Source organism: Globicephala melas, chromosome 4 (assembly GCF_963455315.2).
Source record: "Globicephala melas chromosome 4, mGloMel1.2, whole genome shotgun sequence".
NCBI classification, from domain to species: domain Eukaryota; kingdom Metazoa; phylum Chordata; class Mammalia; order Artiodactyla; family Delphinidae; genus Globicephala; species Globicephala melas.
In genome coordinates this window covers 48,728,179-48,741,914 of record NC_083317.1, presented here as the reverse complement: position 1 = coordinate 48,741,914, position 13,736 = coordinate 48,728,179, and the positions used below count along the sequence as shown (strand labels likewise).

General features: G+C 36.4%; 1 protein-coding gene and 1 pseudogene across 22 annotated transcripts in view; one reads left to right on the top strand and one right to left on the bottom strand.

The window, feature by feature from the left end:
* Positions 1-13,736, top strand: part of SENP7 (SUMO specific peptidase 7) — a 171,357-nt gene that overhangs the window by 20,224 nt on the left and 137,397 nt on the right. For 21 of the 22 annotated variants that reach the window (XR_009563695.2, XM_060298014.1, XM_070045437.1 and 18 more), the window contains one exon: positions 9,740-9,792. Coding sequence is in view for 5 of the 22 variants with exons in the window: in XM_060298014.1 (XP_060153997.1) it covers positions 9,740-9,792 (53 nt within the window). In the remaining 17 variants the exon portion in view is untranslated. Of the gene's footprint in view, positions 1-9,739; positions 9,793-13,736 lie in introns of those variants that run through there. The other variant, XM_060298020.2, reaches the window with a different exon arrangement.
* Positions 8,049-8,131, bottom strand: LOC115855707 (U4 spliceosomal RNA; annotated as a pseudogene).

Here is a 13,736-nt window from a genome sequence, read left to right as displayed (position 1 = left end):
TCTTAAAAGACGTTGATATTTATGTGAGCTATCCCTCTGGAGAGGATTTCTTTTTCTGCTGACTTCCCTTTTGGAGCTGTCCTTTCTGAAAAGTAATTGTTAATGTATAGTAAAAACCATTCTCAGATCTAATATTAACTAGCTGTTCTCCAGTATTCATCTGGTTTTAAGAGATGAATATTAATTTTTAAGAATGATTCTTTTCTGAATAGTGTATATTTAATTTTCTCACATAGATTCTCAGAAACAGAACAATCAGTTGGCTTAAAGGGATTCTGAATTCTGTGTGACATTTATGTGCATGCAGTTGCCATTTCATTAGGAGGGTTGCTAACTGGAACTTGAATGACTGGAAGTGACATTTATCATCGTGAGAATTTCATAAGTACCCAAAGGTAAAATTTTGATTAATAACAGGAAGAATTCTAGGTTAGAGGTATAAGGAAGGCGGATAGCAGTCGAGAGAGAAAACAAGATATGAAGTTTCAAGTTTCCTCTGTGAGACTGCACTAGGTTTTCCTAAACTTTCTCCTGAACAAGGAAGAACTATGAAGGGTTACATAGTGTATTGCTCAAAACTCTTTTAGTTGCAAGTAGCAGAAACCCAATTCCAGGTGGTTTAAGCAAAACAAAAAAACAAGCATTTGTGGACTCACATAACTGACAACTGTAGGAGTTGGATGGCTTCTGGCATGGCTGTATCTGTTTTAGGCACTGGTTCTCAAAGTATGGTCTGGGAACCTCTGGGTTCCCTGAGTCCCTTTTGGGTCTGTGAGCTTACACGGTTTTTCATAATTTTAAGACATTGTTTGCCTTTCCCTCTTAATCTTCTACCTGTGTACAGGACAGTTTTCCAGAGGCTACATGACATGTATCACAACAAATTGAATGCAGAAGCATATAGAGGAAATCATCTGTCTTTTATTAAGTCAGATGTTAAAGAGAGTTGCAAAAAGTAAAATAATGCCATTCTTCTCAATGTTTTGAAACTAAAGTTATTTAAAAAATAGTTACGTTAACATGCATTGTGTTATTGTTTTTAAATGAGTTAATAAAGAAAAATTCTGTAAGTAGAAGAACCACGAAAACTCTGATTGCCCTACTTTTCTGGAATGTGACCATGAATCAAGAATCAAGCATAAAACACCTCTAAGCATGAGAGGAGAAATCACATGGTTTGTATGCTAAAGTTCACTCATGAGAAGCTTCTGAAGGCTTTCTTCCTATTATACTGAATCTATGTGTTTAAGTTATTTATTACCCCAATAAAGATGAATATCCTATTTCCAGGTTTCCAGCATATCAAAGCAGTGAATTAGATGGGGACACAGATAAAAAATTATTGGTACCAGAGACAGGTCTAGTGACAGTTGAATGAAATAATAAAGTGCTAATGGTCATTCAAGGGAGCATGACCATTAGAAATGTTTAACAACAACAAAAGTATAACAGATATATTAGAGTCATAGATCACAACTTCCAAATGAATTTTTGAATTAAAACAGGAAAGTTGAAGTAAATTTCAAGTTATCAACTGTTCAGGCAACAACTTTGGAGATCTGTGTTCATTCTCATTTGCAGTTAAGGATAGATAAGTTTTTTTAGTACTTAGGTACTAAACAGCATGCTAAGAATTTTACAGATGTTATAATTCTTTCGAAAACCTTCTGAGGTGGTTATTATTATTTCTGATATACAGATGAGGAACCTGGAATTTAGGGAGGGTAAGCAACTGTTAGCAATACAAGAAGCAGAGCCAGGATTCAAAATCTGGTCTTTCTGATTACAAAACATATAATTTAAATCTTTTTTACTGTCATAGGATGTTAGTGAATCTTACTTGGAAAAAAGGTTTGATGGACAAATAAATGGGACAACTGTAGTTATAAGAAAATTTTATTTACTGCAGGATTTTTCAGAGCTTTTGCTGTGCTACTATACATTCTGCCTCTCCAAGAGATTGAACATGCAGTGTTTTTCAGACTTGCTTGATTTTGAAACTCTTCCCTCCTCCCCCAGTTTCAGCTTGAGGATCTAGTGTCCCATGATGATACACCTTTCTTTTTTCAGTAGGTCCAGGTGATGGCTGCATATTATGCAGTGTCTGATGAACCATAATTGAAGTTCAAAACCAGAATCTACAATTAATCATGGTAAAACTACTTTATTTGCAGTGATGTTAGCTGAAGCCATTGGAATGGATAGGATTACCCACAGAAAGAGTATGGAGTGAGAAAAATCTTGAATCACATATATTTAATTTCAAAGTAAGGAGGAAGAGACACTGGTGAGCAGTTAGGCAGATTAGAAGGAGTATGATAGGTTTGGGAAGCAAGGGAGAGTGAATGCAATGTAAATCAGAGAGTTAAAGCAGTATGAGGATGCTGGATTTGGCAATTAGTAGGTCACTTTTTTTTTTTAACCACTGATTTTAGTAGAGCAATAGGGACAAAAGCCAGATTTCAAGAGGCTAAATGAATGAGTGGTGGTGAGGAAATAGAAGATGAGATGTGCATTAAAGATTTTGGAACAAGCTTGAGTATGAAATTAAGTAGAAAGGATTATTTAAAAAAGACTATAAAAATCAGGTTTGTATGGCATGGGAAAGGGTTCACTGGAGAGAGAACGATATCTGGTAGGAGATAATTGATAGGGTGAAGTCTTAGAAGAAATGGGGGAGGATAGACTCAGGACAGTTTGTTAAATAAGACTTGTGTAAAGGTGGGAAGATGGATAAAGATATAGATAAGTTTTGAGAAGTTAAGGATATTGCAATCATGGCTTCTAAGTGAAATAGGCAAGATCATCTTTTGAGAAAGAGGGACTTTCAGGTGGTATTGGGAGCTCAAAATAGAGTAGGAGGTCAATTAGGGATGAATAGAAGAGCTGTTGGGCTTCCGTCGTGGCGCAGTGGTTGAGAGTCCACCTGCCGATGCAGGGGACACGGGTTCATGCCCCAGTTCAGGAAGATCCCACAGGCCGTGGAGCGGCTATGCCCATGAGCCATGGCCGCTGAGCCTGCGCGTCCGGAGCCGTGCTCCGCAACGGGAGAGGCCACAACAGTAAGAGGCCCGCGTACCGCAAAAAAAAAAAAAAAAAAGAACTATTAACTAATTTTGAAAAGGTATTTGTTAAAACACGTGTGCGTCTGTAGATAGTACCAGTTGTGGTTACTACAATTATGATTTTCTTCAGCAGTGCTAATCAGTCTAGGAGCAAGAATTTGGGGGGAATAAAAGAATTTAGTTTTACTTAGGGTTAAAGGGTATTATACGATGTGGGGGTAAAAAATGGGATCAGTGCGAGTGAGGAAATGGAAGGGTTAAAGGACAGTATGTTGTAGAATGAGAGGTTCACATTTGTGAGCTTGAGAAGTGTAACCCTATTAAATCTATTTGTGAATGCACGTTGTTGAAATGGGAATGTAATATGAAGAAGTTTGTTGGACTAGAGTAAATTAAGATGAGTCCATTGTATTGAGTGATTTGATTTATGAAAGTTTTAGAGCTTCGGTATGATGGTAGGTTTTAATGATACAGAGGAAAACTATGAATCAAGTATCAGAATATTCTAGGAATGTTGGAAAGGGTCTTGGGTCAGTACATGGCAATTATAATATGGGTGAGGTAATAATACATACAAGTTATGGGAATTTTAAAGGAGGAATTATTGCAATAAGGATGAATATTAATTGGAAGTGGTGGCAGGGGGAGGAGGTTGTTAATCCCTTCCCCTGTTTTTATAAGTGGGAGAAGAATATTCTTGAGAGAGTCTTAAAAAAATAGTGTAGTAAATAAAAAGATGTATAATGTATAATTATGTAATAAAAAGGATTCAGTTAAACTGAGGTGGAGGAAATGTTCAAGGAGAAGATTCAGAATTTAAGGAAATTGTATTGACTTTGGAAAGGAATTTGGTGGGCTGGGGAAGAGCTAGAGAAGAGTGTAGATGAAAACTATACCTCAATAAAAAGAAAAACAAAGAGAATATTAAAAAGACATGTACTCAAGGGTCAAGTTAAAAAAAAAATGTAGTGGAAAGGGTAGAGTGGCATTACCTAAGAGATGAGAGAATAGCAAGGTAATAAGCTGTAGGGATTGGAATCTAGGGTGGTGAATGTGATTCCCAAGCCTGGTGATAGAAGGCAGAGGATTGGAAAGTAGATTAGAGGGGGGATATGGTAACACAGGGAGTGGGTTATGTATAGGACTGAGTAGCTCTAAAGATTCAGACTGGAACTTTGCTGTAATGGTGCTGTCTCAAACCTGCCTCTCAGATGTATAACTCTAATGTGAGTCTTCAGTAATTTAGGAGGCTGGCTAATGTGAGCTGCTTCATCACATATACCTAGATTGATAACTCACTTCTTGGCTTCACTTAGCATTGCACTGTCCTACCACCCATTTCTCCCTGTCTAAAACTTATTATCTAAAACTTACTTCAAAGCCCAGTTCAATTGTGCCTTTTCAAGAACTATCTCCTAATTAACTCAAACTTAAAAAATATTCCTATTTTTGAATTTCCATGGGTGTTTGCGCCTCTTATGTGATGTTTGCCAGATTCCATCATATATTCTAGCTTGCTGAATTGTTTAATCTCTGCTTTTATACCGTTAACTCTGTGACAGGGGCTGTCTTATTCATTTCCTATCCCCGTAGCATCCGGCATGCCTAGAGTGTTCTGGTTAAGAATTCCACCTCTGGAATCAGACCAGTGATGGATTAACATGGTGACCTTGGGCAAGTTATTTGTATTTTTCAAACCTAGATTCTTCATCTATAAAATGGAGATAATGCCATTACTGAACTCACAAGACTTTTGTAAGATTAAATAAAATAATTTGTGTAAAGTACTTAGCATAGTGCCTGGCAATGATAATTACTGTTGTTTAAAATAAATGTTTATGTAATATATGAATGAATGGTTCCACAAGCTCCTTGAGAAAAAGTCATGCTTTCTGATTATTTGACATATATATATAATGGGAATAATTAGAGTGATTTTTCTGTATGCTAATGTAAATACATTAAGGTTTCTTAAAGAGGGGTATTTTAGTATAAAATATTGTAATAATAATAGTTATCATTTATTTGCAGTATTTGCCAGATATACTCTAAAGGGAGACGATCTCCCTTTATTTTGAAATATAGTTGATTTATTGTGTTTGTTTCAGGTGTACAGCAAAGTGATTCAGCTGTATATATGTTTTTCAGATTATTTTCCATTATAGGTATTACAAGATATTGAATATTGTTCCCTGTTTTGTACAGTAAATCCTTGTTGCTTATCTATTTTATGTATAGTAGTTTGTATCTGTTAATCCCATACTTGTAATTTATCGTTCTGCCCACTCTCTTTCCCCTTTGGTAACCATAAGTTTTTTTTCTATGTCTGTGAGTCTGTTTCTGTTTTGTATTTAGATTCATTTGTATTAATTTTTACATTCTGCATACAAGTGATATCGTATATTTATCTTTTTATGACATTTCACTTAATATGATATTCTCTGGGTCCATTCTTGTTGCTGCAAATGGCAATATTTCATTCTTTTTTATGGCTGAGTAATATTCCATTATATGTATATATGTGTGTGTGTGTGTGTGTCTACACACACCGCATCTTCTTTATCCAGTCATCTGTTGATACACACTTAGGTTGCTTCCATGTCTTGGCTATTATAAATAGTGCTGCTATGAACATTGGGGTGCATGTATCTTTTTGAATTAGAGTTTTCGTCTTTTCTGGATATATGCCCAGGAGTGGGATTGCTGAATCACGGTAGCTCTATTTTTTGTTTGTTTGTTTTTTTATTTAATTTACTTATTTTATTATTTTTGGCTGCGTTAGGTCTTTGTTGCTGCGCGCGGGCTTTCTCTAGTTGCCGCGAGCGGGGGTTACTCTTTGTTGCAGTGCGTGGGCTTCTCATTGCAGTGTCTTCTCTTGTTACAGAGCACGGGCTCTAGGTGCATGGGCTTCAGTAGTTGTGGCACGCGGGCTTCAGTAGTTGTGGCTCACGGGCTCTAGAGCACAGGCTCAGTAGCTGTGGAGCATGGGCTTAGTTGCTCCATAGCATGTGGGATCTTCCTGGACCAGGGCTTGAACCCGTGTCCCCTGCATTGGCAGGTGGATTCTTAACCACTGCGCCACCAGGGAAGCCCCTCCAGTTTTAGTTTTTATTTTTTAATTATTTAAAAAAATATTTATTTTATTTTATTTATTTATTTTGGCTGTGTTGGGTCTTAGTTGCAGCATGTGGGGTCTTTGTTGTGGTGCTCAGGCTTCTCTTCTCTCTAGTTGTGGTGTGCGGGTTCCAGGACATATGGGCTCTGTAATTGTGGCGTGTGGGGTCCAGAGCGCATGGACTCTGTAGTTTGTGACACGTGGGCTCTCTCTTTGAGGCATGCGAGCTCAGTAGATGTGGCCCCGTGGCATGTGGGATCTTAGTGCCCCAACTAGGGATCGAACCCATGTCCCCTGCATTGGAAGGAGGATTCTTTACCACTGGACCACCAGGGAAGTCCCCATTTTTTGTTTTTAAAGGAACCCACATACTGTTTTCCATAGTGGCGGTACCAACTTACATTCCCACCAACAGTGTAGGAGGATTCCCTTTTCTCCACACCCTCTCCAGCATTTATTATTTGTAGACTTTTCCATGATAGTTATTCTGACTGGTGTGAGGTGATACCTCATTGTAGTTTTGATTTCCATTTCTCTAATAATTAGCGACATTGAGCATCTTTTCATGTGCCTTTTGGCCATCTGCATGTCTTCTATGGAGAAATGTGTACTTAGGTCTTCTGCCCGTTTTTTGATTGGGTTGTTTTGTTTTATTTTGTTTTGTTTTTTTGATATTGAGTTGTATGAGCTGTTTGTATATTTTGGAAATTAAGCTCTTGTCAGTCACATTGTTTGCAAATATTTTCTCCCATTCTGTAGGTTGTCTTTTCATTTTGTTGATGGTTTCCTTTGCTGTGCAAAAGCTTTTAAGTTTGATTAGGTCCCATTTGTTTATTTTTGCTTTTATTTCTTTTGGGAGACTAGACTATGTCACTTTAATCTTGGCAATTGAAAAGCTGGATATTGTCCCCTTTTTAGAGATGAGACACTGAGTCTCAGAGAAGTCACAGCTAGTAAGCCAAGATATAAATTTAGGTTGTTGGACTTTAATATTTTTACTCTAGAGCACTGTGCTATACCAGACAGTCACAAGCAGCGATGCATCATTTATTAAAATGCTCTAATACCAACCTAGTATCAGATGGAGCAACTCAGTTATAGAACCCCTAAAATTTTGGGAAGTCACAATAGTAGTCACTAAAAGAAATGTACAAACATTCTGCAAAATAGGATAGAAGCATTTTTAACTCAATGAGTCTGTCTGTGATTTAAGCAACTGATATTACATTTTTAAAAATACATATATTTTATTAAATTGAAAGTTGACTAGAAAGTGAATTTATGTAAGAAAGGTTTTCTTACCATTTATCTAAATGTTATATATTTTTGGTAGTCTGAGAAATGCTACTTTATTGAAAATTATTTAAATCTATTGAAAGCTTAAGTATAGAAGTTAAAGTAATTTTTACATCAGTGATTGCTCGAGGAAATGCATATGGTGAAATTCATGCTATTTTCATGAAATGAGAGAAATTATTTCAGCTATGTAGATTTCTGGATAAGCTATAGCCCATTCGTTATAACTGTTATTTTAAAGGTTTTTTAATTTTTAAGTTGAGATATTACATACGACACAGTACAATATCTATAGTTTGATGATTTTTTATACTTGTATACATACACTTGTATAACTATCACCTAGATCAAGATACGGAACATTTCCAGCATCTCAGAAGGCTAACTTGTATCCCATCCCGGTCAGTCAGTAGTTTTTCCCTGCTCGGGTACTCACACTATCCTAACTGATTTGTTTTACCTGTTCCTGAATTCCACATAAATAGAATCATACATTCTTCTGCATCTGTTTTCTTCTGAACGTAATGTCTGTGAGATGTATCCGTGTTGTGCACAGCAGTAATTCATTCTTTTTTATTACTATGTAGTTTTCAATTAGCAATAATTGCGCCTCGGATAAACCTCGTTGGCTATGATACTGCCACTGTGCAAAGCTTGTAGTTTTCTATTGTATGAAAAGGTTTATCCATGCTCCTGTGATGGACATTTGGATTATTTTTAGTTTTTGGCTATTAAGAACAAAGATAACTTAACATTCTTATACATGCCTTTTGGTGGACGCAGGCACTCATTTCTCTTGATTAAATATCTAGAAATGTAATTGTTGGACATTGAGTAGGCAGGTGTCTAACTTTAGTAGATACTGACTGGCAAAGTAGATGTATTCGTTTACACTCCCACCAGCAATATATGAGACTTCTAGTCTCTTATCAATACTTGGTATTGTCATTCTTTTTAATTTTACCCTTTCCAAGGGCTGTGTAATGGTATTCTCTTACCATTTTAGTTTACACTTCCCTAGTAATAATGAAATTGAGCATATTTTCATATGTTTATTGGCCACTTGGACATTCTTTTTTATGGAGTACCTATTCAAGGCTTTTTCCCATTTTGAAGATTGGGTTGTCTTGCCTTTGCTTTATACGAGTTCTTTATGTGTTCTGGTTATGAATCCTTTGACAGATATATGTATTATACAGTATTATTAACTATAGTCACCATGCTGTACATAGATACATGAATTATAAATAATCTTCCAGTCTGTGTTTTGCCTTCTCACTCAATGATGAGGTTTGGTGAACAGAAGTTTTTAATTTTAATGAAGTTGAGTTTATTAATCCTTTTCTTTGTGGATTAGTACTACTTGAGTCTTGTTTGAGAGATCCTTGCGAACCCCAAGGTCATGAAGATATTCCCCTCATTTTTATTCTAGAAGCTTTGTTTGTCTTTGACATTTAAATCTATGATCAATTTAAAAAGAATTTTTGATATAATGTGATGTTTATTACTTATTTATTTACCTTGTTTGGTTATCAAATTGTGTCAGCATTACTCATGGAAAAGATCATCCCTTTTCCACTGAATTGCAGTGGTGTGTTTGTCATAAATAGGTGATCACATTTGTGTGGGTCTCTACCATTCATTTTTATTATGAAATTTGTGAGAAATTTCAGTGAATTGTAAGTTCCAGGAAGACTTAGGCTGTGTTTAATTTGCTCACTACACTATACCCACTGGCTAGCACAGTGCCAGACACATGATAGACATTCAGTAATTATTTGTTGACTGAATGAAAGAATCATAAAAGAAAATCCCGTAGAAGTCTGAAAAATGTTGGTGAGGAAAGACTTAAGCTGTTCTCTGTTGCATAAATGCTTAGCTATGTAGCCCTCACCTTGTGTTCTCCACCCCTGTGGCCCCCCACCCCCCATTATAAGAATTTATCTGGTCTTATGGTTCAACCAACATAAATCGAAGACCTACTGGATACTAGGATTTTTGCCAAGGAATTTCTTATTGAGTTCTTAGAACCAACTTTCTTTTTTCAGTTGTCATCATATGTATATTGTTTAATTGAGAAATTTTGTGAGAATCTGCTACTCTTTGATTATTTTTGACCTTTAGTCCTTCAGGTTCTGTAAAATGTATCAATGTAAATTGTAAATGTAACAAGCTAATTTGAAACAAAAGATAACTGAAAAGATTTATTCTGTTATGTTATCTCATTTAATGTTAAATTATAGTTTTTACTATGTCTTTGTAGAAATTGTCACAGAAGGGAAAAGGAAAAAGCCTTCATCTTTGGAGTTACATAAGGTATGTATTAGTTTTGCTCTTAACCTTTGCATTATCTTTAGAGTTAATAATATTGAAAGTATTTTGGTATTTGTCTTTTTAATAAAATTTTAGGGAAAATACTGTAAATCCATAATTAATCAGTGTTCTTTTGGGAATGGTATATCCTAATAAACCAAGGGTTAGCTAGGAAACCCTTTCTGGGACCAGCCTTGTTTAAATCATTGTAAAATTTTCCAGTATACTTTCCAAGTCTTATTTTAGATTTATATAGAACAGAACTCATTTCTTTGATGACTGAATATATTAGAGCACCTGAGATTCATTCACTTCTGATACTGTAGATGTTGAAGAGTTGTATTCAAGTCATGTGCTGAAATTTACTGTTTGGAATATGTATGTATGTCCTTTTAAACATACTTTTTTTTCATTTATTTATTTCTTTTATATAAGCCAAGAGTAGCAAAACAAGTAAAATGAAGTTTCTACCTACATAGAGGTGTTTAAAAAAATTTAATCTGTGTTTTTAGAAAGATAATCTTTTTTCCTATAGAATTTTGTGATTTAAATGCCATAGTACCTTGATTTGCATTATAATAATTTATTAGAGACTTTTCTCTGACACATTCTAATTATACACAGAGGACTTTAATTTGGTGTATTTTTTGGAACAAAGAGGGACAAGAAGAAATCATAAAGGAGGGCTGTGAGAGGAATCAAGAGTACCTTACAAGACCACACAGAGAGCATGGCTTTGGATACTCTTTTTCTACCTTGGCTTACTTCAGATTTTGTGGGGTGTGGTTTCTTCACTTAAAATTCTGGGACTTCCCTGGTGGCACAGTGGTTAAGAATCTACCTGCCAGTGCAGGGGACATGGGTTCTATCCCTGGTCCGGGAAGATCCCACATGCCGCAGAGCAACTAAGCCCGTGCGCCACAGTTACTGAGCCTACACTCTAGAGCCTGGGTACCACAACTACTGAAGCCCGTGCTCCTAGAGCCTGTGTTCCGCAACAAGAGAAGCCACCGCCATGAGAAGCCCACACACCACAGTAAAGAATAGCCCCCACTTGCCGCAACTAGAGAAAGCCCATGCAGAGCAACACAGCCAAAAAAAAGAAAAAAAAAGAAAAAATTCTGGATTTAGGGAATCCAGGCGGTTCAGTGGTTAGGACTCCATGCTTTCACTGCTGTGGGCTCGGGTTCGATCCCTTGTTGGGGAACTAAGATCCCATAAGCTGTGCCATTCAGCCAAAAAAATTCTGGATTTAGCTTAAGTGAAGTAGATGAGGGAGTTAAAAAAGAAATTTACATTGTTATTATACCCAGTTTTATTATTTATTTATGTATTTGATTTTTAAGAATTTTTATTGGCGTATAGTTGATTTACAAGGTTGTGTTAGTTTTAGGTGTACAGCAAATAAATCAGTTATACATATATCCACTCTTTTTTAGATTCTTTTCCCATGTAGGTCATTACAGAGTATGGAGTAGAGTTCCCTGTGCTATACAGGGAACTTATTAGTTATCTATTTTATGTGTAGTAGTGTGTATATGACAATCCCAGTCACCCAGTTTATCCCTCCCCCACCCCTTTCTCTTCTAGTAACCATAAGTTTGTTTTCTACATCTGTGACTCTATTTCTGTTTTGTAAATATGTTCATTTGTACCAGTTTTTAGGTGCCACATATAAGCAATATCATATGATATTTGTCTTTCTCTGTCTGACTTACTTTACTCAGTGTGACAATCTCTAGGTCCATCCTTGTTACTGCAAATGGCATTATTTTGTTCTTTTTTATGGCTGAGTAATATTCCACTGTATATATATGTACCACATCTTCTTTATCCATTCCTCTGTCGATGGACACCTAGGTTGCTTCCATGTTCTGGCTATTGTAAATAGAGCTGCAATGAACATTGTGGTACATGACTCTTCCTGAATTATGGTTTTCTCAGGGTATATGCCCAGTAGCGGGATTGCTGGGTCATATGGTAGCTCTATTTTTAGTTTTTTAAGGAACCTCCATACTGTTCTCCTTAGTGGCTGTATCAGTTTACATTCCCACCAACAGTGCAAGAGGGTTCCCTTTTTTTCTCCACACCCTCTCCAGCATTTATTGTTTGTAGATTTTTTGATGATGGCCATTCTGACTGGTGTGAGGTGATACCTCATTGTAGTTTTGATTTTCATTTCTCTAATAATTAGTGATGTTGATCATCTTTTCTTGTGCTTTTTGACCATCTGTATGTCTTTGGAAAATGAGAAAAATGTACATTTAGATCTTCCATTAAAAAAAATTATTATTATTATTATTATTATTATTATTTTGGCCACACCGCATGGCATGTGGGATCTTAGTTCCCTGTCCAGAGATTGAACCGCCACCCCCTACATTGGAAGTGTGGTGTCTTAACCACTGGACCGCCAGGGAAGTCCCTGTTTGTTTTTTTGATATTGAGCTGCGTGAGCTGTTTGTATATTTTGGAGATTAATCCCTTATTGGTCTCTTCATTTGCGAATATTTTCTCCCATTTTGAGGGTTGTCTTTTTGTTTATGATTTCCTTTGCTGTGCAAAAGGTTTTAAGTTTAATTAGGTCCCATTTGTTTGTTTTTATTTTCATTACTCTTAAGAGGTGGATCCAAAAGATATCGCTGCTATTTATGTCAAGAGTGTTCTGCCTATGTTTTCCTCTAAGAGTTTTATAGTATCTGGCCTTACATTTAGGTCTTCTTCAAAAAAACCTATTTATTTATTTATTTTTGGCTGCATTGGGTCTTCATTGCTGTGCGCAGGCTTTCTCTTGTTGTGGCAGGCGGGGGCCACTCCCATTGCGGTGCATGGGCTTCTCATTGCAGTGGCCTCTCTTGTTGCGGAGCACGGCTCTAGGCACATGGGCTTCAGTAGTTGTGGCATGCGGGCTCAGTAATTGTGGCTCGCGGGCTCTAGAGCGCAGGCTCAGGAGCTGTGGCACACGGGCTTAGTTGTCCCGTGGCACGTGGGAACCTCACGGACCAGGGGTCGAACCCGTGTCCCCTGCATTGGCAGGCAGATTCTCAACCACTGGGCCACCAGGGAAGTCCCCATTTAGATCTTTAATCCAATTTGAGTTTATTTGTGTGTATGTATACCTGGTTTTAAATACCTCTGTATTGACTGCCACTTCTTTTCTGCTTAATACCTTCAGTGAAGTGAAATGCTTTGCTTTAGGACATTGGTTTATGCATCTTGCTCTGAAGCTCCACCATTAGAAATTCATAATTTGTATTATGAATTTGTATTATGAGTGTACTGACTAAATACATTTCTCTTATTTTTAGTTGTACAGCAATGTTTTTTAAAACTGTTAATTTTCAAGTAACTTTAAATTTACAGAAATAGTACAGTTTCCATCTACCCTTCACTCAGCTTCCCCCAGTGTTAATGTCTTACATAACCATAGTACAGTTATCAACATAAAGAAGTTAACATGGGTATATTTTAAACTATAGACATTATTTGAATTTCTTCAATTTTTTCACTAATGTCATTTTTCTGTTTTAGGATCCAATTCAGGATCTCACATTGCATTGATTTCCTTAAGTCTATGACAGTTCTTGTCTTTTTTCTTTCATGACCATGACACTTTTAAAGAATACTAGGCAATATTTTGTTGAATCCTTAAGTTTGGGTTTGTCTTATGTTTCTAATCATGTGTGATTAGATTAAGGTTGTGGCTTTTTGAGAACAATACCACAGAAGTGTTGTGCCCTTCTCAGTTGTCCTATCAGGGGTACATAATGATGGTATGTCTTATTACTAGTGATGTCAGTCTTGATCACCTGGTTAAGATGGTGTCTGTGTGGTTACTCCATTGTAAAGTTATTTTTTATCTTTAATAAATAGATATCTTGGGAGAGATATCTTGTGTTTTTTCTCCCAGTTTTATTGAGGTATAATTGACATATAGCACTCCATAA